Genomic DNA, 25423 nt, shown 5'->3' with positions numbered 1-25423 from the left:
AAACAATTGAAAACCCAAGTGATTTTTATCTCTACTGTGTGGGGGAAATCCCTTGCCACAAGAAAGCTCACTATTTAGCTGAAGACAGCCCAGACTGACTGGGTTTTCCGCAGACCCAAAAAGTCCCCAGAAGCCCGTTGGCCTCCTCTGTGTCTGGGAGTGAGCGTTCCATTCACACACATAGCCCCTCTTGCTACTCTCAGCATTGGGATGTCCCACCATCTTGACTCAGCGCCAGGAAGAGATCTGTGAAGTCTAGATCCTGCTTTCTCCCCGACACTCCAACCCAACTGAGCAACATGCCATGGTAGACAGACTCACGCTCACCAACATCTGGTACTTTTCTACTTTGGGGTACACACAGGATGCCACGTCTCTGTACCTTGAAGTCAGAGATAGCCGCAGAACAGGTTATAGCCATGAAAAGTAAGCGGGAAGGCCATGGGTCACTTGCGAGCCTATGCATTTCATTTCTGGTGCCCTGCCCTCCAGCCCCCTTTTCTCTGAGCCCTCGTTTATTGATGGTGGCCACATAGGATGATCAGGTCAACCTGATAGGAGGATGAGGTCTACTTCCACCCATGCATCTACTCCAGTGTGTTTCCATGTCTGTTTCTCTTTCTGCTAAGTAGGAGAACACCTATTTCCCACCCCAGCACCCATGTCCAAACAATTCAACAGACGGTCTCCATGAGTTCTCTTTTGAAAATGTCCTCAGTAGCTATCGTGACCATTGTGGTCAGACACAGCTGACCACTGACAGTGATACTGCATGTGCAAGAGAAATGTGTTATATTAAGCTACTGAGATGTTTTAGGTTATCTATACCTTGGACCGATATGCGCAACAATCGAAGAGAAGAAATAAGACATCGTACTCGCTTTCTGTTGCTTTGTAGAAATCCCACAAACTCAGTGACTTAAAATAACACCCCTTCATTAGTCATACGGCCATGGGTCAGATGTCTGGTCTCATCTTGGATGAAGTCTCTGCTGAGGGTGTTAGAGACTATCAAATCCCAAGGTTCTGTTCCATGTGTTTGCTGCAGAAGTCAGTTCCTTGTGATTGTATAAACTGAGGTACCCACTTTCTTGCTGGCTGTCAGCCAAGGCCACGGTCAGCAGCTGGAAGCTGTCCACCATTTCCTGACCCATGGCCATTTCCACAAGACAGTTTGTTTTTTCAAGACCAATAGAGCAACATCAGATGTTGCTTCAACTCTCTCTGACCTCTTGACTCTAACCTCTAGATCTTTTTTTTATTATTTATTTATTTATTTATTTTTTTAAGAGCCCACCTGGTTGTTTCAGGCATGCTCAGGAAAATTCCTTCTGATTAACTTCAAGTCATCTCATCAGGGTCTTAAATTACACCTGCAAAATTCCTTTACCTTGGTGGCAGAAGGTAAATCTAATCATGAGGGTGATATCCCCTCACATTCATATATTCCATCCTCATTCAAGGGAGGGGGACTTACACAAGGGCATGGATCAGTGGGGGTCATCTTAGAATTCTGCCTATGGCAGACATTTAAAAAAACATTCTGATTAATATTAGCTCTAGATAATCCAGGATCTATCCAACGCTGTACATTCACTTCTTCCTTGCTCCCAAGTAAGAAAAGCTTGGTTCAAATATTCTGAAGCTTTGCTATTCAAAGTATGGTCCATGGACCAGCAGCATCATTTGTGAAGAAATGCAAAATCTCAGGCTCCAACTCAGACTTAGGCATTGGGATTATGGGCATATCAACATGATTTTTAGGCAATGGAGAAGCACTCGTTTTTAAACTGCCTTATACTTGGGGCGCCTGGGTGGCTCAGTGGGTTGAAGCCTCTGCCTTTGGCTCAGGTCATGATCCCAGGGTCCTGGGATCAAGCCCCGCATTGGGCTTTCTGCTCAGCGGGGATCTGCTTCCTCCTCTCTCTCTGCTCCCTCTCTGACTACTTGTGATGTCTGTCTGTCAAATAAATAAATAAAATCTTAAAAAATAATAATAATAATAAATAAACTGCCTTATTCTTAAGTAGAGTAGGCAGATGCTGACAGGGAATGAGAGCAGAGATTATAGTAAACCCCTATGTCCTGATCACCGCAGCTCTTCAGAGGGGTTTCTGAAATTTTGCTGTCAGAATCGTATGATCTGATGATGATGATATTGAGGATGCTAGCTAACATTTTTGAACACCAATATATGCAGGCAGTAGGCAAAGTTTTCCGTTATTTTCCCCAACATTAAGTGAACTACATATTATTATTTTCATTTTAGAGATGAAGACATTGGGGCTTACAGGAGTTAAATAACTCCTCTAAGGAAATATAAATAAAAGGGTGGGGCAGGTTTTGCTCCTGATCCCTTTCACTCTGGGGGTATGTGATCATATTGTCAAAGCCAGTCCTCAAATCACAAACTGGGATCTGGGCCAGTTCAGCTTGTGAGTATGCATTATTCAGGGGAATGTTGATGTTAGTCTTCGTTGAATGTATTTCCCAAGAGACAAGCTCATTCCAGTTGTATCACTCATAGCCTCACATATTTGATTTACTGCATGGCCCCCCAATACACTCAAGTTTGAAATCCCCAATGAAGCCAACGTATTCTTGAATGTCCCCTTGATGTTTCATGAAAACTTTGGGTGGTATGAATACTTTCCAGAAATCCTTAACCATAGCAAAGAACCTCTGCTCCCTACCCCATCCCTGTCATCCGATGAGTGAAACTAACTTCCAGAAGCTAAGTAACATGACTAAGTTGCGTGGCAAGGTAACTGGTCTTAAGCTGGACTCTTTGGGCCCAGAGTCAAATGCCACAATCATTCACCTCCTTCTGTTTAGGAAATTATTTATGCTTATTTTGAAACAGAGGTTCTTAACACCAAAGTGTTTTTCAGAAATGTTTGTAGGGAGTTTAATATAGATTTTCAGACTTCTCTCGTATGCACACTCCTGGTGAGTAAAATGCCCATTTATCTGAAATTTATCAGATAAATTGCAGGTTCAGAACACAGGGTTTGAAGGAAGAAAGGAGGAGTCCCTGAAGAGTTAATAAAAGGTGGGACATATCGCTTCTCGGCCTTTTGGCTAAGATCAAGTGTAATAAAAGGTGAGACAGTAAAGAGTGTCAGCCATGGAATAATGCAGGGGATCTCGGCCTTGGGTATACATCAGAACTGCCTGGAAGGTTTTCAACACTACTAATGCCCAGGTCCCAGCCCCCAACATGAATGATGTAATAGGTCCCAGGTACAGGGATTTTTAAGAGCTCCCCAGGTGATGGTAACGCTCCGCCAGGGCTGAGAACCACCGGAGCAGGAACTGAGATGCCAGAGGACCAACAACTCCATCACTGTTTCTTTTATGGCCCCCCTGGTTCTCGCCCGCCGGCCGGCCACAAAAGCTTCCATATTCCCTTCATCTCTTGGCTGCCCTTTGCCACCCTCTTCCCACCTATGTTAGGCAATGTCCCTTCATGAGTGGAGAACAAAACCGCTAGGAGCCTGAGGTCAAGTTCCAGACACTGAGATACTTATCATTCCCTCTGCGCCTGTTTGTCCATCTGTTAAATAGAACTCTCCTATCTAAGACCTCCAGCCTCTAGCATTCATGTCAAACCCAGCAGGTCTCTGTGACTTCTGTTTTGAAAATGGCCTCAAACATTTCTTGTCCTGAAACAACTCAGTGTGCTACTGGATCTGAAACCTCTTATTATCACCTAAGGAAGCAGTTTTCAAAGTGTGGTCCGCAGACCAGCAGCAGCAGAATCAGCATCACCTGGGAACCTCTACCTCAGACACCCTGCACATAAGACTGGATCACAGTCTGAGTGGATCCAGCAGTCTGTGCTTTCTAAGCCTCAGGGGTGCTAGTGCACCCTCAAGTTTGAAATGCACTGGCCAGTGAAACTCACTGATGGTCACCACCATGACCATGTGCCCTCGTCTGGACAGATGGTAATGGTTACAGAAAAAGACAACTCAAACCTGTATGACTCAGGCTTTGTCCATTGCGTTTTCATGTGACACGGACTTCTGCTAGCCCGGGGGAAGTGAGGAGGGACGGACTCTGAGGGTCTTGATCACACAGGGGTTTGCTGTGTAACAGCTGGTAGGTAAGGTCCGGTGGGAGCCAGAAGGTTGAGGGGACACCTGCTGGTAGGGCTTGGCAGGTGCTCCCAGGCAGCTGGGAGAAAAAGAGACTGTCCTCCCAGCACCTCTGACACTATCCAGGCTTCCTGCTGGCCTTTTAGGGTAACCAGAGGCTAAAACATGGAAAATGCAATGGAACTGAACAAAACTAATGAGATGTGAGAGAAGGTGCTCTTCCTGTTGCGCATGTGGGAATATGGCACTGAGCCAGTGGGAAGGAACCCACTGCCCTCTTGAGATGGCAGAGCTCAGAGAGAAGTGCCAGGGCAAGACTGAGCTTGGTGGGGTGGGGGTGAACTTCAGAGAGGGAAGCTGGACGCATCCCCCTGCAGATCCCGAGCAGCTAGGGGAACCCTGCAAGGTCAAGTCACTAAACTATTTACAGAAGAGGAAACCCAGACGGATGCCAGCCTTGACCTGGATCACAGCACTTCAGTGGCAGAGCTGGGGGCCACAACGTAGGGGACTCCTGAGGGAGCTGGGGTTCCACGAGGAGCAAAGGACTTCCAAGGGGAGGGATTCAAGAGCGAGTGCGCCAAAGAGTGAAAGCCAATGTTTCAGCCGCACCCACAGAGTGAGCCGGGCTACTCGAAGTGCTTTACATGATTCATACTCATTTACTTTTCCCATGACCTTATGATCCTCCCCATCGAGTTCACTATTTACAGATGGGGACACTGAGGCACTGAGGGGTTAAAAATAAATTGTGCAATTTACTTAATAATAACTGAGGATAAAAAGCAACTTTATTTTTAAAAATTGTACCCAGTGTTATTATTTCACAATAATGAAGCAGAGGATAAAGATAAGCTTAATGCTGCCTAGCTATCAATTACTGGCCAGCTGATGGCCACCAGGTAGATGACCTCTATTCAAAGGGTACCCCTCATTCACTACATCATAGAATTTTTTAAAGACAGTTATGATATGGACACACATGTAACCTATAGCTAGGAAGAGGGAAAGTCTCTTGAGAACTTGAACTCAGACCCCTTAGCCCCACGGCTTACACTTTCCCACCACGATCTGCTCACTACTCCTCTGAAACAACCAGGAACACTGGCCCTCAGCCAGCTCTGAAAGCACAAGTGTTAGAAAAATTACACCTACTTTTAAAAAAAGAAAACATGCCATGCTAGAAAACCCCCTGACCTTCCGAAGAAGCAACCCTCTAAATTCAGTATAAGCCTCACAGGCACAGGCTCTCCCGAGGTGACTGTCTACAGCTAGGAGTCTCTTTTAATTGGATCCCACAGCATTTCTGCCTGTCACTGTGAACCACAGAAGATCCTCAGAAATCCTCTGATCCAGCCCATTTTTGACAGAGACGCTAAAGCCTAAGAAGGTCAGGGTCACCTTCCAACATGCAAAGGTCGCAGAGATGAGGAATATCACCCAGAGAAGGCACCCACGGTCCAGAGACACCAGGAAAGCCACCCCTGAAATGGAACCCAAGTGTCCTGACTGCCCAGATTTCTCTCCCTCTCTCTCCCCCATTGTCATTCCTCCCTCACATTCCCTCTCTCATTCCATCTCTCTCTCTCTCATTTCCTCTCTCTCTAGTCCCCTCATTCCAGCTCTCTCTTTCTCTCTCATTCTCTCTGTCCCCCTCATTCTCTCATTCCCTCTCTCCTCATTCCCTCTTTCATTCTCTCTCCCTCTCTCCCCCCTCATTCTGTCATTCCTCTCTCTTTCCCTCTCTCATTCCCTCATTCCATCTCTTTCTCATACCATCTCTAGTTTTCTCCCTCTCATTCTCTCTCCCCCTCATTCTTTCATTACCTCTTTCTCTCATTCCCTCTGTCTCACTCCTTCTCTCTCCTCATTCCATCTCTCTTTCTCTCTCACAGTCTCTCTCCCTCTCTCTTCCCCCTCATTCTGGCACTCCCTCTCTCTCATCCTCTCTCTCTCTCTCAAAAGCCTCTTACCTGCAGCCCTGCATTCTTTGACCTTGTTGCTTCTCGCCTGGGGAAGGCTGCCAGGCCCGACTTTTACCTTCAGTGGAAACTGGGCAGTCCAAGCCGGGATTTATATCCCCGTACTCCAGGGATTTCCTAATAGGGTTTGTGTCACTCTCTCTGACTGAGAGGCTATGGACACACCTTTTCCCTCCTCACAGGGGAGCACCCTCTCGGTGACTGCACTGGGTGCGTGATCATTCAGATGGGGAAGTGGCCAAGGACAGCGTGCGCAAGTTTCCCTATTTTTTTGTGACTCGCTAAAACTTGCGTACTTCCAGCTGAGAGGCGGTTTTGAAGTGATGTCTATTCTGCTGGCCGTGGCCTCATCAAAGACAAAAGGAGGTCTTCAGGTCTTCAGCCAGTGGGCTGGTAGGTGTTTTCCCCCACAAAACATCCCTTCTGGGATAGAAGGGAAGTTAAGCTTTGAGTTCCCTGGTTCCCAGTCTTGTATGATGTTTAATTGTCATGCGAAGGAAGAGGGTGACTTTCCAAGTCTTTATTACCACTTGTGGAATTTGCCTAACTGAATAGCTTGTCCTCTAGAAATGGAACTTTGGCCCTAAGTCATGTCTGTACAAAACAAATGTCTCCTAACTCCCCCTGCAGGAGTTTGCCCAGGGCCCACTGAGACCCCATGCAAGGCCACAGATGCACAGAGCCCACAGCAGCCCTCCCCTTGCCGGGTTCACTGCCCCTGCTGTCTGCCTGGACAGGCCTGCACCCAGGTCCAGTCCCCTCCCTGAGATGTACAGGAAGCCACGTGGAAAAGGATACGAACTTGGCAAGGACCAGGGCATGCGGTGGGGATGTGAGCCCTCTGGGTCCCGTGTGCTCTTGTTGGGCTGAGCTGTGTGGTGTAGGCAGGTATAATATGGACCCCCCATGTTGGTGGATGGAAAAGAACACTTACCCGAATGTCTTTTAAAATCCATGTTGCTAACCTTAATGGCACTTTCCATCTAACTGACTCAGATACGGGGGTTCTTATAGGTGGAAAGGCAGATGAGAAATGTCTAGAGACAAGTCAAAACAAATGGCTCCAAGTTAAAAGGGCCCACAGGCCCTAAATTTATCCTTTTGCTAACAAGGAAGAGAACTCCCAGGGAATCTCAGCTTAGACTGGGTAAACAAAATCTGAGAAAAATACAATGTTGGACCTCGATGGAAACTTAGACGTGGTCGCAAATTGAGGTCCAGGCACTTAGGGGGACCACAGGTGAGAAAGCTGTATTGACTTATATAATTTCATGATAGAAGCTGTAATGTCCCCAAAATGGAGTTTGTTGGCCAAGGAGTAAATATTACACTGTTTTCGTGTTTATCCTTTCTCCAAGGACCAGTTGAAGGGAGAATGTCTGGTTTTGTTCCAAAATTTTGACATGGTTATTAAAGTTTGAGCTATAAATTTTGGGTCAAGCCAAGTAAAGTTGAGGGTATAAATTCACCCCCACGCAGGGAAATTTCCCCAAATACCTCATCATCCCAGGATGAAGGGTATGCAAATAACTGAGTCCTGTCCTTGCTCTCTCTGTGGTCAACCAAACACACCAGCGCCAGATAACCTTGCCTCGGCTGGGATCATACTCACTCAGGAGCACAGGGAAGCCCACAGCTTAATATAGTCAAAAAGAGGAAGTGAAACCCTGCGGTCTGCTGTTGGCCGTATTGAAGTATAACTGCTGATCTTGTGATCCATAAAGAGGAATTTACGTGACCTCACTTCTTCGGTGGGAAAATGTGATCATGGAGCCACAAGAATTGCTTGAATGGCCCTTGAAAGAACTAATGCCTCAGACCCAACCATCACCAAAAGTCTTCGTGGAAAAATGCGGCCCCCCCCGTCCTGTGTTCCTCCATTCCTTACCCATCTGCACTGTCTACACTGTCCTCTCCTTACTATCCCCAGAGCATTTGTTTCAATTTCTCCACCAACTGATAGGAAATGAACAAGGCACAGAATGTTCTGAAGTATCTCGAAATCCTCTGAGGTTTGAGGTGAAAGTAAGCCAGGACGTTTATTGCAAGGATTGAAGCAATGAGTCTTTATTTTTTGAACCCAGGCCTTTCCCAAGTCTACTTTGGGTCATAAATGAACAGCATCTTCTGAAAACCTCTGTGGCAAAGTTCCAACTCCTTTTCCTCCCATGGAAGCCAAAAGGTAGGGAACTTGGAGAAGCAAAGAGCCTGTGGTGGCCACTTTGTCATGGATTATAACATAGACTGTTTGTCCCTGGTTTGCTGGGACAGCCTCTGTCAAATTATCCAGATAAGTTCACTCATTCTTGCCAGGTGAGAGTCCTTAATTTGGATTAAGATTATGGTTCTCACACCCACAGGATCAATTTAGCAATCAGCACCCATAAAATTAAAATACTTAGGCCTGTTCTGGTCAGTTGGCCAACGACAGAAAAAAATCTCTCGTGTGTTATTCATAGAGACAGAGGAAACGTCATACCATGTATCCCCACCCCCAAACATAATTAACAACTTCACAAGCTAAACATGAAAATATTGACTACAAATGGGCTTTGGTCTCATCTGTGAAAAGAGAGAGCTGAAATAAATGAGTTCTGTATCAGTTCCCTGTTGCTGCTCTCACAAATTACCTCAAACACTGGCTTCATGCAACACCCACTAATTAATTCTCTTACAGTTCTGGAGGTCAGGCGTTGGACCGAAGTCTCTGTCCATGGCCTGAAATCAAGATGTCAGTGGTGCCAAGCTCCTTCTGAAGGCTTCCATGGAAAATGCACTTCCAGAGGCTGTTCTCATTCATTCACAGAGGCCTCTAGTACATCCGCTTTTTCCCATTGCTCCCATCATCATGTGACCCTCGTTTTCCTTTGAGCTCTGTGCTCCCTCTTACGAGGACCCTGGTGGTTATATCTGGTGCTCACCCAAATAAGCCAGGATAAACTTGCCACCTGAAAATTCTTACCTTAATCACATCTTTAAAACCTCTTTTGCCATGGAAGGTCACCTAATCGTAGGTGACAGGAATTCAGACGTGGACATGGTCAGGAGACCATGTTCACTGGCGCACGAGCTCAGAGGTTGCTTCCAGTTTTCAAAGTCTGTGCTCTATGACTGTAGATAGAAGCCTAGGAAAGTGCTCTACGTGACTGAGGATTGGAACACCACCATTTCCTTTACACCGAAGGGCTGAGCTGCTCTAGCAAGTGTAGACAGAGTCTGCATAGAGCTTTTGAGATCTACAGGAGAGATTGGGTTTTGCTGTCCAATCCAGAGAAAATCCAACCTTCATTATGGAAAGCCTTTTTCTTGCCAGCCTGTCCTTTTGCTTCTTTCTCCCTGCCTTGCTTTCCAGAGAGACCCTGGAAAGGGATGGACATGTGCCCATTGTCCTTGCAACCTGCCCCTGGGACCCAGAGCATGGGAGGAGGGGAGCTGGATACCAGCCCCATTTCATGCTAACTCTTTCTCAACAACACCCAGGCCCAGTCCAGAGACCTCCCCTCCCCTGTTCCTCCAGCCACACAGCCAAGCCTTGCCCTACCATGGGACTCTGGAGGCAGCAGGCCAGCCCCACCTGCTCTGACTTGAGGCCCAGTAGATGCCCCTGCTTCCCTGGCCTTGTCTTTCCACCTTCTGAGCTTGAGACACACCAGTGCAGGGGATGTGGCCTGCCCAGGAGAAAAACCTAGAAGCCATCCAGAGCACTAACAAGCCACTCACAGAGATGAAGCCACATTCTTTGCTCCAAGGGAGGGGTGAATAAAAATTTATTTTCCTTAGAACCAGAAGGAGGGACAATTTCCTTATGATATCTGATTTCTATAATAAGCCATGCAATGTTCATTCATCTGTCAGCTCAAGGCCCCCCCCACCAAGAGGAGGCAGAAGGACCTGGTCGGCCAATAGTCTGGGTTGCTTCCTGATCCAGTCTAGACTGAAAGAGAAGAACCCAAATCATGACCTCACAGACACAATCAGGTCGGTCCCAGGCACAGTATCATCCTGATGCTCCTGGGGCACAGAGATGCTGCCCTCCTCGACAGTTGGCATAGCACCTTTCTGCCCCTTCCCAAAACAGGGCTCCAGACCAAAACCTCGGAGGCACAGCCAGGTCCTGCTCTGGCCGGGAGGAGAGCCGCTGTGGATTCACCCCCCTCGGGCTTCACAGCACAGAATGGTGGAAAAACCATTAGACAGCAACTCGGAGATCCCAATGAGCACCTACCACCAGACCCCACCATCAGCATCCACCCACCTGTCAGGACCACCCCCGCCTCGCCTTCACCCTACCTTTCCTGCTTCTAGGCCTCCCACTGCCCACGGATCCAGGCGCTAAATCTTCTACTCAGTACTTCACAGACTCCCTCCACTCCTGTTACAAGACTTACCAAACTGACATTATGTCCACAATAAAGGCGGCTTAAAAAACAGTTTTTATGCTAGGACTCTAAGGGGTGTGTATGTATGTGCATGTGTGTGTGTGTGTGTGTGTGTGCTGGGTTTGCAGGGCAGGGGTTCTCTTTAATGAAGCGCTGTGCTTATCCTACTTGCCCAGGGTCAGGCCAGCCTCCCACCATAACCAATAATCACTACTTCTAGTGCCTGGCAGGGCTCCAGCAGGCATGGACAGAGACCCGACAAAAACTTCAAAAGCAGCTCTCAGTATATTAAAAATCGAAGATCCACACCCAAACTGAGTCACAGGCATCATCAGTACACACAAGATGTTTACATTTTAAAAATAAGTGCTAGCACACACACACACACACACACACACACACACATCTCAAAGGCAATACATGGAACTCACTGGAAAACACAACTTCCAAGTCATCCTTCCCGTTCTTTGGTGACTGCGAGTCTTGGGTCACAGGGCCTTTCTGGCCACTGTCACTCACACCCCCCCAACCCCTAACCACCCGCCTGAACATCGCCCAAGCTGCCAGGATAGCTGCCAGTTTCTGGGCAGCTCTTCTCATGAACCAGGAGACCTCTCTGCTTTCTAATGGGCTCCCAGTAACCTGTCGAACATTTTGCTTTGTTGAGCTGACGGCCGAGCCCCACACTTCTGGAAAACAGTGATGGGGACTGACTCACCCTGCAGGGCCCCAAATGCACCCATGATTGTCTCATCTGTGTATCACGTTATAGAATGCACAGGCTCACGGTAACCCCGCCTGCCGGTGACACGCCAGCCCTGGAACAGGCACACAGAGCCCTGACCCACCTGTCCCCGTTGGCACACTCACCGCCCCCGGGGCAGGTGTCATGGGCCAGCTCAGCACCTGGGCTCAGCAGGTTTGAGCAGCTGCACTAAGGGCCTCGACTGAAGTTCATCGCAAAGGAGAATCCACGTTCCTCCTAGTCCTGTCACGGCCCGGCGCTCCAGCTTCCCCGGGAACTGACATGCGAAGTGGTCACACGTGGTTCCGCTTCGCCCGGCACTCCCGAAGCTTCTGGTTCTGCCCCCTTGGGTTTGTGAGCGGTGATGTCACGCTGCTGCAGCTAGCCTCGGGCCCCAAACTGTGGCCAAGGGATACACCGGACAGGGACAGGGGGGTGACGGCCGCACCCCCTAACCTGGCTACGAGAGGCTGGCTGAGCTGAGAGGTAGGGGCGGTTACATGCCAAGGTGTATTTATACAAGCAGTGTTTTTAGAGTGACTTTAAAATGAGTCCACAGGGAAGCCCATTGCTATATCTGCCCAGCTCAGAGCGAACAATTGCCCTGTGGTAACTGTGACTTTTATTAACCGGGGCTGTCCTCTGAGACTCTGACATCCAGGCCTTGCTGACCCCTCAAGGGCAAGCCAATTCCTAGAGGTAGCACACAACTCAGCCCCAACCCTGCCTCTCAGGAACGCACGACCCTTCCAGAGCCCATATCCCGACCACCTCTGAATGTGTCCACTTCCAGGTGCTGGGTCCCCATGGTGGGGGGTGGTGTCCAGTTCCCCCTCCATGCAAACTCCTTTCCAAGCAAGAGAAGAGCAGATTTTAAAAAACTGCTTTCTGCACCCTGTCAGGAATGGGGCAGAGCTCAGCAAAGGGCAGGCCTGTGCAGCAGGCAAAGCGAGAACCCCAGCTGAAGAAAGGAAGAACAGGCACAGCACGTGCAGGAAACAGAAAACTCCATGTCAGGGAGAATCAGGGGCAACCATGCCCCAGTCCCAAGGGCGGCAGTTCCCCAAGTGGAACAGCAACAGCAGGTCCTGGGATCATGGCAGAAAACGCACATTCTGAACCATCACCCCAGGCTAGAAATCAGAACCTAGGGGGACGCCTGGGTGGCTTAGCTGGTTAAGCTTCTGTCTTTGGCTCAGGACATGATCTCAGGGTCCCAGGATAGGGGACCCACATTGGGCTCAGTGGGGAGTCAGCTTCTCCCTCTGCCTGTCCTCTCTCTCCTCCTGCTGGTGCTCTCTCTTTTTGACAAATAAATAAATAAAACCTTAAAAAAAACAAACCAAAAAAAAACCAGAACCTAAGGAGGGACCAAACAACAGGTGCCTAACAGCCCCTAGGTGATTCTGATCCTATTTCTTCTCTTTTCTTTCAATTTTTACTTGAGGTATAGTCAACATACAATATTATATTCGTTTCAGGTGTACAACCTAGTGATTTGATATTTACATACTTTATGAAATGCTCACCATTGCAAGTACAGTCACCATCCATCACCATACAAGATTATTACAATATCATTGACTATATTTCCTATGCTGTTCTTTTTATCCCTGTAACTTAGTAATTTTATAACTTTGGGCCTCTTAATCCCCTTCACCTATTTTGTCCACCTCCCCACCCTTTCTCCTCTTGAAACCACCACTTTTTTCTCTGTATTTATGAATCTGTTTCTTGTTTTGTTTGTCTGTTTTGTTTTTTATGTTAGATTTCACATAGAAGTGCAGCCATAATGGAACTCGTCTTCCTCTGACTTATTTCACTTAGCACTGTACTCCCTAAGTTCAACCATGATGATGGAAATGGCAAGATCACATTCTCTTTTTATGGCTGGGTGATATTCCATTATGTATATATACCACATCTTTTCTCTTTTAGAGAGAGAGAGAGCAAGGGAGAGGGGTGGGGCAGAGGGAGAGGGAGATAATCTTAAGCAGACTCCCTGCTGAGCATGGAGCCGGATGTGGGGCTTGATCCCATGACCCCCAAATCATGACCTCAGCTAAAATCCAGAGTCAGACGCTTCACTGACTAAGCCACCCAGTGCCCCATTACCATATCATCTTTATCCATTCATCTATCAATGGACACTTGAGTTGCTTCCATACGTTGGCTATCATAATGCTGCAATAAACGTAGGGGTGCACATAACTTTTCCAATGAGCATATTTGCTGTCTTCGGGTAAATACCCAGAAGTGGAATTACTGGGTCATATGGTATTTCTAACTTTTTGAGGAACCTCCATACTGTTTTCCACAGTGGCTGCCCCAGTTTGCATTCCTACCAATAGTGCATGAGGGTTCCGCCTTTCTCCACATCCTCACCAATGCTCATTTCTTCTCTTTCTGATACTAGCCATTCTGACAAGTGTGAGGTAATAGCTCATTTGATTTTTATTTGCATTTCATTGATGATGAGTGATGTTAAGTATCTTTTCATGTGTCTGTTGGCCATCTGGATGTTTGATACTGACAAAATTTCAAGAAGCACCATTCCAGTGGTTCTCAATTCTGGCTGCACAGGAGAAGTCTGTAACAAATGCTGGTGCCCAGACCCACCCTCATACCGATTAGCCCTGGAAAGGGGTGGAGATGGGCTAGTCAATTCCTTTTAAGCTCCCCCAGTTATTCTAATGTGTTGCCTGCCCGGGTTGAGAGCCACTGCCCAAGGAGCTGAACTGCTCACCCTCTCCAGGGCTGTGTCTTCGCCTCCTGCAGCAAGAAAAGAGTAAATAAGTGGGGAAAATTCCCAGGCTGACTCATAGAGGACAGTTCAGAAGAAAGACAAAGGTGAAACTGGGCTAGATCAGAAGAGCTGAGCTTCTAGTTTCTACCCTGAAATCAGGTCAGCCATGGGGATCAGACTCCAATTCACATTAACCCAAACTCAGAAAAATGACCACGGTCTGGAACAACAGCCCTGTTTATTCATCCATTCATACATTTCACTGATTCAGTGTTGAGCCCCCACTCCAAGCCCAGCATTGTTCTCAGGTCTATGAACTTGCAATCTAGTGGAGGAAATGACAATAATAGAGACATAAGCAAATGAATGTCAATTTATAACAAGCAAGATGCTGGCCAGCCAATAACCAATACAAGGGTAATTCAGATGCCATTTTCTCACCAGGTTTGGTCTCAGCAGTTCGCATCATCTGTTCTCACCCATTGAGTATGTGGTGCGTCCCCACCCCCTTACCTCTGGGATGTCTATAAGCCTGGATGACACTAATCCAGTAAAAACAGGGGTGTCAATAATGCTGACAGTTTGGGAATAGGTTTAGAGTGAAATTTATTCTGATTTCCTATGTACTAAAAAGGCTTACCAGAATGCCTGGGTGGCTCAGTCGGTTAAACATCTGCCCTAGGCTCAGGTCGTGATCCCAGAATCCTAGGATTGAGTCCCACATAGCGCTCCCTATTCAGCAAGGAGCCTGCTTCTCCCTCCACCTGCTGCTCCCCCTGCTTGTGTGCACTCTTTCTCTCTCTCTCTCTGATAAATGAATGAATTAATTAATTAAATTTAAATTTAAAAAACAGTGTTGCTAAGTAAAAAAACAACCAAAATTATGGTGAGTGCACATTACATTCTTAGGAAAAATAGTCACATACCATAAAGTGATGATGCATTGTTTAAAAATCACCATTATTTGTTCTAGGTGTCTCTGCTTGGAAAACTCCATTAGCCTGGATCCATTTACAGAGTGTACTTGATGGATTTCCAACTGCTTTCAGTTGAATATAAATATATTCAACTAACTTGTAGTAACTTGTCAAAGGTAACACCATGTTATCGGTTGAACTGTGTCTCCCTCCAACAAAAGAAAAAGTTATGTTGGGGTTCTAACCCCCAGGATATCATAAAGTTGCCTTGGTTGAAAATCAAGTCTTTACAGAGGCAGTAAGTTAAAGTGAGGTTTTAAAGTGAGGCAGTAAGTTAAAGTTCAAGTGAGGTTGTTAGGGTGGGCCCTCTCCAATTGACTGGTGTCCTTATAAAAATCTATATAATATATATACATTCCCCAGTAATTCAAACTAATCTGTTTCTCAAAACAATGAGAGTCAAACAAAGTAGTAAATGGTCTCTTACGTGAAATCATGGGTTTATAACTTTCTTCCAGCTTCTTCAGGCAAGAATAAAAGCCCCTACCTTAATCCTATCAGGAAACACCCTGTCACCTCCATCAATACCTCAGGAAGATGAATGACCCCACAGTCATCCTGGCCACTCTCCGAGTGACTCAGGTGATCAAGAAGGCGATGTGAGGATCCCGCTTGAGCAGACATGCCCACTTGCCTTGCCCTCCTGGGCCTGTACCCAAAGAAGCTCTACCTCCAGACTTCATTGTGGCTCTGGTTGTGGGGGGTGGGAGGTATCTGTCTGCTTCTCTAGGATCTAATCGATCGAACCATGAATCCTCTGCAGATTTAGAACCCCAAGAGCTCCCTAGCCCCAAGCTCTGGCTCCTTCAGATCCTGAAAGACAGAAAGAGCCAGCTGGACCCACTCTAACAAGCCCCGAGGGTTGTCCAAGCTTTGGGGCCATTTGGGGCTAAACACCAGTGGAACTAAGGAAACAAATACAGGGGCTTACACCATGGTGGGTTTTGTTCTTGTACTTGGAGATCCACAGATGCACAGATGGTCAGAGGCTCGGGGCTACCCCTCATGGTGAGTGAGGAAGGGATTTGTGATAGGATTTCATCCAAGCTGAAGACAGAGGTCCGAAGCCATCCCCTACCCCCTGATGAGAACATGAGTGCTAGAGGAGCCTTGTTGGCTTAGACAACAATTCTTTGGAAAAGGAGATGGAGAAAACACTTTCCAGACTAGGCTCTGTGCTCTCTGGGTGCAGCTGGCTTCCTTCCTTCAGTGGCACACAGCCAGGCCACCCAGCATAATGCTGGTCTCAGGGGGCTAATCCCAGAGACATCTCTGGTTCCAGGCAGTCTCAGGTTTGTCACCTAACCTCAGATCCTTGGCAAGCATGTTCACGACCAGGGTTTGCATTTCTGCAACTGTGAGAAGAGGCCCTGGTAACAGCTGCTCCAACTCACAGAGCTGTCATTAAGCACCTGCCTCAGTCCCAAGAACTTAATTTCTATATCTACTTATGTCACCAACCCAACAGCCCGAGGAGCTAAGTATTAGGATGTATTGCAGCCCATTTTGCAAATAAACCAAGGTACGCAGACAGTAGTAACTTGTCAAAGGCAACACCATGTTATGGGTTGAACTGTGTCTCCCTCCAACAACAGAAGAAGGTATGTTGGGGTTCTAACCCCCAGGACATCAGAATGTTGCCTTAGTTGAAACTCAGGTCTTTACAGAGGCAGTCAAGTTAAAGTGAGGTTGTTAGGATGGGCCCTCTCCAATCGACCAGTGTCCTTATAAAAAGGAGAAATCTGGACACAGAGACAAACACAAGGAGAAGACAGACATGTGATGCAGCTATAAGCCAAGGGACCCCGACAATCACTGGCAGCCCCAGAAGCCAGAAGAGGCAAGGAAGGATCGTCCCCTAGAGCTGGAAGAGGGAGTGGGCCTGCCAGACACCTTGATCCAGGACTTTTGGAGCCCAGAACTGGGACAATAAATAGCTGTTATTCTAAACTACCCAGCTGCCAGCCACCGATACACACCGGGGGCTGGTGCTGGAGTGCAGATGCCAGTTCAGACCCTCTGGTCCCAGAGCCCATGCTCCCATCCCCATCCCACAGGCTGGCTGTTGGGGGGGGGGGAGGGACAGCCACCAGCTTGGGGCCAGGACATGATGAAGCTGTCCCGTGGTGTGGTGGAGGAGGTGAGCTAAGAATCTCACAGAGACAAAACAGGCAACGCTGACTAGGTGGCCAGCCCCATTCTTTGCAGAGAAAAAGATATGACAGAGATGGCAAACGTCTCCAAGACTGAAACTGTCCCCAACTGCCCAGCATGTAGCAACAGGACGGTAAAATCCAGAATGTCATGTACCCAGCAGAGATGAGATCGGTGTTTACCGCTTTCTTTTTCCAGCTGTTACTTCACTCCAGGGAATTGAACCTATCACATTCCATCAAGAAGTTAATGACTTGGCTGCTCCCACCAAGCATTTGATTCCAGAGGCAAAATGCCTTCCCAGCTGGGGCAGGTGAGAGGCCATCTCCAAATCCACTTCCCTCGAGCCTGGCCACACCTCAGGATTGGCAATGGGTCCCAGACCTGGCAGGGGGCGGGGGGCGACTCAGGGTGTCCGACAGAGGCAGAGACTTCACCCTGCCCAAGGACACGGTCAGCACCACTGATCTTGAAGAGCTACGCCAAAAACAAACACACCGGTGAGCAAGAGTGGGAGTGCTCTTGGTCACTAACAAACATTTACTAGGCACCTGATGAGTTCAGGGAGTTGACGTGCAAAGGTGAGCCCGACTGTCTACTAGATTAGTGGCCTTGGGCACGATTCTCAACCTCTCTGTGTCCCTGTGTTTTCCTCTGTACTCTGCAGACAGTAACTGGGTCTATCTAGGGTTGTTTGGCCTTAAACCAGAACAAAGAAAAGTACTCTACCCAAAGTAAAGCACTCAGGAAATGACAGCAACTGCGACAAAATTAACACCGGCTCATTCATGGGCTGGACACGAAGAGCCGGTCCGAAGCGTAACTCCAGGAGGCACCCGGAAAGCCTGCGAGGTGAAATCCTCCTAGAAACAGCTCCCTGTTTATCTAAAGGCCAAGTAAGGGCCTGCCCTGCTCCCAGCCCTGGCTGCCGGGGCTCTTGGCACCACTCATGAGCACAGCCCCACCTTAGGCACTGGGACCAGCCTACTGCAGTCAGAAGGAATTTAGTGAGCCCTGGGCTATTGGCTCAGTACCGAGTCAGCCTTGCCAGGCCAGACCCCTCTCCCCAGGCAGGACAGGACCTGCAGGGGCTGCTGTGCACCGGCATCTAGGGCCAGTGCCTGGAGGCGAAGAGAGGTTAGAGGCCAGGAAACTCATCCAAATGCTTGGAAGGCAGGGACATCTGTGGAAGGCAAAGGTGGGTAAGTAAAGTAGGAAGTAGGTGGGTGGGAAAAGGAGGGAAGTCCAGTAAGATGGGTCCATTCGCCTTCCAGAGGTACTCCTGGATCCCGATTAGAAGGGTCTTTGTGGCTGCCTGGCCTTGGGGAGTCAGCCCCTAAGGAAGCAGGCACTCCTCCCCAGATCCCCGATTCTGGTGGTGGAGCTCTCGACTTCTTTCTCAATATCAGCTCCGCTGTGTACCGCAGTTCACATGGAAGGAGGCAAAGGGAACTGATGTTTATGAAGCCCATCTGTGCTCCAGGAACTGGGTTCAATACACAATGGGCATCCCTCCATTTCAGGTCACTACATGGCATCAGCTCACTTTCCCAAGGACCAGGAAAGAGCAGGGCAGCGAGCCCACCTCGCACAGCCGGAGCGCCAACCCAGGGGTGCCCCTGAGCACAAAGCGCTGCTCCCCAATCCTAAATTCTGAGGACAGCATGTGCCCCTCTCTGCCAGACCTGCCCCAGAAGCCCCCTGCCCCACTCTCTGGTGTGGACTGGGATGGAGGCCCGTTGCCTGGTCTGCTGAACATTTCTAGAACTGACGGCTCCCAGTTGCCAGGGGACAGCAGGTCCATCTCTGAGCGACACCCCTCCGCAGTCTGGTCACTTCTGCATTCCTCTGACCTCTGCCTCTCACAGGGATAAGCTTTGAATAACTGGATGTTCACACTGCATCAACAGAGCTGAGACGTCTAAGCACTAGGGCTCCTACGAATTCCTGAGCTCAGTGTGGCAGGTGGGAAATGGGCCATCGGCCCACACCTGTGCTGACACACACCCCAGCAAGACCGGGTCTCTTTGCTCTGTGCGTAGTCAGGGATTCAGAGCAGCCCTTTCTGGTTCCCTGAATGCACTCAGTTACCCAGCCAGCGATCAAGGTCATACCAGAACTCGGTCCCAGTCTGCTAATGAGAGAGGTCCATGGTGGTCTCGTTAGTGGGCAAAATCAGGATATGGCCTGGTGGTAACAGGACACAGGCCTAGCCACAAAGCTGTCACTCTCCATCAGCCTGCTGGCCTCAGCTGTCCTGTCCATTGACCACAGGCCCAGACCTTCAGGCAAGGTCTTCATCCTGCAAACACCCACCCCTCCCCACCCAACACTAGTTCCCCTGCTTCCCATGCTGGGTTGCCCCCCTCACTCCCTCTCCCAAGTGGTAGCCTCTTCAAACAAAGTCCCCTCCAGGTCAACTACTCACAGTGAACTCACTCTCCCAAATGAGTCCCAAGTGGCTTTTTGTCCCTGAAATGTGCAAGTCATTAACGTAGGAGCAAGAGAGCCAGAACTTACATCCCAAATGCCTGCTGATCTCCCTTAACAAGTGAAGGGAGACATTACTGTACTTGCTCCTTCAGTCCCTCCCACCACCCTAAGAACCAGATGGGACGCAATAGCTCAACAGCCTGTCCTTGGAAAATAACTGGGCCAGCATGGAAACATTAGTTTCTCTCCATTGCCCCCAAGGAAAGAGGGATTCCAGGACCTTCAAGTCAAAAGCCAAGCCAGCATTAGGCCTCCAGGAATCCACCAGGGACCAGACAGGAGACAGGGTGACAGGACATCATCCCTAAGGGGGCTTTTTATGACCTGTTTATGCAAGAATGGAAAAAAGCTCTCTGCAATATCTTAGCCACACATCTCGAACACCTTAATCTCAGTGAAGAAAACTGGTTTCTAAATTGCACCCTGCACATTAGCTGGTCACTGTTCTCACAAACAAAACAAAACAAAAACAGGGATGGGGGGCAACTGGGTGGTTCAGTCATTAAATTGCTGCCTTTGGCTCAGGTCATGGTCTCAGGGTCCTGGGATCAAGCCCTGCATCAGGCTCCTTGCTCAGAGGGAAGCCTGCTTCCCCTCTCCTACTCCCTCTGCTTATGTTCCCTCTCTCACTGTCTGTCTGTCTCTCTCTCTCTCTCCCTCTGTGTGTGTGTGTTAAATTATAAATAAAAAATCTTAAAAAGAAGGGGGGGCCATTCTGACCATCAGTTGTTGATGGAGACAGAGGTGACAGGAAGCCTCCGCTGGGGGACATGCTGACCTTTGGCCTGAGCTCTCTTGACCCGAATGCTGTTGGCACTGGACATAGCTTGATTTCAGAACCACACAAGAAGGCCATGAAGTGGCTATGTGGATTCAAGGTCAGTAGTGTGAGGCACTGAGAGGAGAGGAGCTCAGGCTCCCCTGGGTGTCCCCACCAAAGGTGCACAACCTGAATCCAGTCACAAGAAAATACCAGACAGAAAACAAGGGGCCTTCTCTAGAATCCAGACTCCTCCTCTTCAAAAGCATCGATATTGTGAAATGCTCAGGAAGACTGTAACCTCCTCTGATTACAGGAGATAAAGAGAGGGCAACGAGAAGCCACAAATGATCTTGGATTCTCTTTCCCTCTCAGGAACGTTATTAGGACAAGTTGAGAAATCAATATTTAAGGTTTGTAATTTAGATAATGATATCATGGGAACGACCCAATTTTGTTCCTTATGCTGTGGTTATATAAGAGAACTCCTTGTCTTCAGGAAATATACCCCAACATATTCAGGAATAAAGGGACATGCCTAAAACTTACTCTTTATTGATTCAGGAAAACGTAATACACATCACATGTACACACGCACAAGCACGTGGAAGACAGTGGAGAACAAAGTCAATACAACAATATACTAGCATTTGGGGAATCTGAGTGAACATGAACATTCTTTTTTTTATTTTTGCCACTTCTCTCTAAATGCAAAATAGACCAAAGTGATTTTTTGAGTTAAAAAAGCCGGCCCTGTAACACGATGCACACCTGGCCAGTTTTCTCATCTGCGCACTGGCCTGGGTCTCTGCCTCCCAGGCCCAGAACTTAGGTACACACCCAAGGCTACCCGCTGAGGACAGCCACACAAACCTGTTTGCCAACGTCCAGAGACCCCTTGACTCAGCAGCTACTTTCAGGGGCACCCTGCTCTGAAATTCCCATGAGTCCAATGCACCAGTTACAACTCCCACTCCTGTGAAACTTCCTCCCGTCTCCCAGCTATCAGGCCTAGGAGGAGCCCCTGAAAAAGTCCCTCAAGCCTTGTTTTCCACCACTCCCCAACCTTGCTCCAGGAATTCGGGGAATTGGGAGAAGGGCTGGGTCAGGAGCTGGCCCTACCCACTTTGGGTTAGGATTCTCCATGGGTCCGACCCAGGCTTTTGTAGAAATAAAAGAAGACCACTCATCTGAGAACCGGAAAAGGCTATTAATTCAGAGCTGGCTCTAGCAAGGGAAGTCAGCCACCATCACTGGGGGTGGGGAAAGCTCTATAATGGAAAAAAGGGAGTGCCCTGGCTGGAGGCTATTGGCTGAAGAAGCGGGCCTTCCTGTGTGATGGGTGAGGGGTTGGCTGTCTCTGGCTGCTACAGGGTTACTGCTTGGCTTCCTGGACTGATTGCTAGATGATGACTCTGACCTCCTACAAGGCTGCCTTGGAGAGAGCAGCCTGGCTTCCTGGGCTGGTTACTGCAGACTGGGGCTCAGAGTTGTTTTTATTATTTTCAGGCCATTGTCCATTGGTACATTCAGTCTCCCTATCTCCAAGACTGAAGACCTTCTGCCAGGACCCAGTGATCTCAAATCCCAACGATCCACCCAGAACTGGAAGGTTTCTCAGCAGCTAGAACAACCAGTTCTCTGCATGGTGCCCCCGGGTGTGTGTGTGTGCGTGTGTGTGTGTGTGTGTGTGTGTGTTGGTGTGTGTGTGTTGGTGTATGGCTGAGTCCTCTGTCATCCAGCCAAAGTCACAGTGCACACCAGAGAGCCGGGTGGCCTTTCCTCTGCACCAACACAGCTGGGCCTCCAAGAGCTACTGACACCCCCGGGGCTCAGATGAGCTATCTAGGAGAGGTTCCAGCCCTCCTCCCCAAGGGTGACATGTCCTCCCAGAAAGCCCCCTCTGTGTCTGGTAGCTCACTGTTCACAGAAGCCAAGGCACAATGGGCCCCACCCCCTGCCCTGCACATCTTGGGAGTCAGGCCCATGCTTGGGCTGGACCATATCACCACATCCCCACCCTCACTCCTCACCCCTTCACTCCCTGCACACCCCGTTTTCTCTGGGAAGCATGTCTGGTATGCAGAATTGGATTGTTTATTTAGGGAAGCTTTTGTGCTGTGACTGTTGCAGCTGCCACTTTGAGTCAGAGCCTGAAACAGGATCCTTAACATCACCTTCCATGCCCCTACACAAATCTGCCTTCCCCAAAACCTGCCTTCTCTCTGGCAAAAAGAAAATCACAGGCCCAAGGTGGAGACAGCAAACCAAGACCCAATTGTAGTTCCAGTTTGTCAAGGAGTGAAAGCTTAAGCTAATCGATCCGGAATTTTCTGGTCAGTACCACAGAGGCCATCTGGGCCTCTTGGAGAGAGTCTTGAGCCTCTCCAGCTCTCAGAGGAGGTTGAGGTGGTCCACTTAGGAAGACCTCCTGTACTTCCTCCTAAGGGAAGGTGACCTTGCCTGAACAGTCCTCTTTCAGTAATGACTTCCTGTCCCACCCTGCTGCCTATAAACAGCTTCTATCTTGTCTTCATTGGTGCTCTTCCCTACCTGCCAGATGGGATGCTGCCCTATGCGTTAGTCGCTTAATAAAGCCTATTCGACCTTCAGATGGATTGGGCTGAAGTGTGTTATTTAACAATCCAACCAACTGGAGGGGGAATGAGTTTGTGGTGCAGATACAAGCCGCACAAATGCTCTCCCAAAGCCCAGAGCAACCTCCAAGATCAAGCAGCCATGACACGTGCCTCATCATGATGGGTTTGAAGTAGGCCTCAGGAGCCAAGGGCCAAGAAAGAATTCTTGAGAACTAAAGGTGTTTTTATTACAGCATGGGGTGAAGCGTGGGTGGAAAGAGATGCACTGGCATTGTGAAGGGTGACTGATAATACACTTTCAAGTTGGCCAAAGTAAAGACAAGGGAAGTTTCCCAAAGGACTCATATCTTAAAGAAGATGTACAGTATCCTAGAGGCCTGGCTATCAACAAGCTAGGATTGCTTTTCCTCTGGCAAGGCATGAACATTAAGACTGGGCCTCCTGGAGGAAGAATCTGTCAATGGGCTACAGGTCAGAAGGAAATTTAATTTTTTATTTAAATTCAGATAATTAAAATATAATGTATTATTGGTTTCAGAGGTAGAAGTCAGTCATTCATCAGTCTTATATAATACCCAGGGCTTGGGGTACCTGGGTAGCTCAGTCGGTTGGGCGTAAGCCTTTGACTCAGGTCATTATCCCAGGGTCCTGCTCAGCAGGGAGCCTACTTCTCTCTTTCCCTCTGCCTGCAGCTTCCCCTGATTATTCTCTCTCTTATCTCTCTTTATGTTAAATGAATAAATAAAATCTTTAAAAAAAAATACCCAGTGCTCATTACATCACATGCCCTTCTTAACATCCAGCACCCAGTTACCCCCTCTCCCTCCACCCCCATCCCCTCCAGCAATGCCTTTTTTCCCTATGCTTGAGTTTCTTAGAAGTGGGTGCCTAGATGGCTCGGTAGGTTGAGCATCTACCTTTGGCTCAGGCCGTGATCCCAGGGTCCTGGGACAGAATCCTTCATCCCACTCCCTGCTCCAAGGGGAGCCTGCTTCTCTGGCTCCCTCTGCCTGCTGCTCCCCCTTCTTGTGCTCTCACTCTCTCTCAAATAAATACGCAAAATCTTTACAACAAAAATTCTCTTAGAAGGAGATTTAATTTTATCTATATTCTTTTTGCCTTTTGTTCTGCAAAGCAATAAGTCTCAGATGCAAGGAACTTCCCACTTCCTAATTTTTCCACACCAAATTAAATCTGGCTCTGACACACCCCACCCCCAACACCTCCCCAGCAGGCACACATACTGTAGTCAGAGCTGGTGAGAAAGTCAAGTCCAGGGTCAAACCAGAATCCACAGGAAGGAACTTAACTGCCATTATCTTCTCTCTCTGCCCAAGAACCACATGGAAAACCCTCTCCACAGACAAACCCGGCACCAAAGGCCCTCATCAACTCTCAAGGCCACTTTCTTTGTACCTGTGAGACTGAGAAACTGAAGGGACCTCATGAAAGACGGCTTCTTTGTTGCCTCTATTCTTGCTAGGAATAGCATCCCCGCCCTACATCCCCAACCTACTTACACTTTGAAGTACAGATGATGGAAGTCCTCCTTGCAAAGGTCAAGGAGTTGATTTCTTTGGACCTTCTAGCACAACAAATAACGTCTAAGGAGAAAGCTGATGAGGTTTTTCAGGCCACGGACTCACTAAAGACCCTTAGCTCTAGGATATAAGTGACTTATAACACTTGTCTTTGTTTTACCCCAGTTGCTGGGTGCCTGAGAAGATAATCACAGGATCACCACCCATAAAAACCCAGACCCCAAGCAAAGACAAGACTTACTTGTTCTGAGTCTCCCATACGATGTGGTTTTGGAATATAGGTGAGGTTCTGTGGAGTGGAGTCCAGAGCCAACAACCAGGAAAGAATTCTTGAGATGTCTTTGGTGAAAAACGGTGGTTTATTAAAGCACAGGGATGGGACCTATGGGCAGAAGGAGCTACAAAGGAGTAGCTGATTATATACTGTGCGGTTGGGGGAGGTAAGGAAAAAGGGAGCTTTGGAAAGAACTTTCATATGCTAAAGAGGACCTAAAGATACCGGAGGCCCTGCCATTCTCAAGTTCAGGTTGTTGACCCCTCTACTCTACTAAGGCATTAACGTTAAGATAGTTGGGAACTTCCTGGAGGAATGTTACACTCTGCCTGCTTTTATTATCTGTCAGTGGGCTGCAGGTTATAAGGGCATTTAACTGCACCTACATTTCCTTCTGGAAGCTAGGTTATTGATAGAAATGCTTTGTTCTTGCAAATTGCAAGATATTCGAAAACTCAGAGATACTCAGGTCTTACAGGATTGTGATCTCTGTATAGTTTAACTATTTGTTTTTCCTTTCCTTAGCTTTAGGACAGCCAGGAGTGCATGAAGAATGTCACATGTATCCAATGGGGAGGGGAGTTGTGGGTTGTCAGCATCTACTTTGTCCTCTGCTTGCCTTCTGTTCCCTCATTACATGTGCTCCGTCTGATGAGGAAGGAGAAGGCTAGC

The 25423-nt window shown here is 48.3% G+C and overlaps 1 protein-coding gene across 2 annotated transcripts in view; it reads right to left on the bottom strand.

Moving 5' to 3' along the window:
• Positions 1 to 24821, bottom strand: part of IL1R2 (interleukin 1 receptor type 2) — a 51880-nt gene extending 27059 nt beyond the window's left edge. Inside the window, exon 1 of one of the 2 annotated variants that reach the window (XM_044263742.1) lies at positions 24719 to 24821. Coding sequence is in view for 1 of the 2 variants with exons in the window: in XM_044263739.1 (XP_044119674.1) it covers positions 6074 to 6087 (14 nt within the window). In the remaining variant the exon portion in view is untranslated. Of the gene's footprint in view, positions 1 to 6073; positions 6206 to 24718 lie in introns of those variants that run through there. The other variant, XM_044263739.1, reaches the window with a different exon arrangement.
• Positions 24822 to 25423: the final 602 nt, after the last annotated feature.

This window comes from Neovison vison, chromosome 8 (genome assembly GCF_020171115.1).
Source record: "Neovison vison isolate M4711 chromosome 8, ASM_NN_V1, whole genome shotgun sequence".
Lineage (NCBI taxonomy): Eukaryota > Metazoa > Chordata > Mammalia > Carnivora > Mustelidae > Neogale > Neogale vison.
The sequence above is the reverse complement of the archived record's forward strand: the minus strand, read 5'-3'. Positions and strand labels throughout refer to the sequence as shown.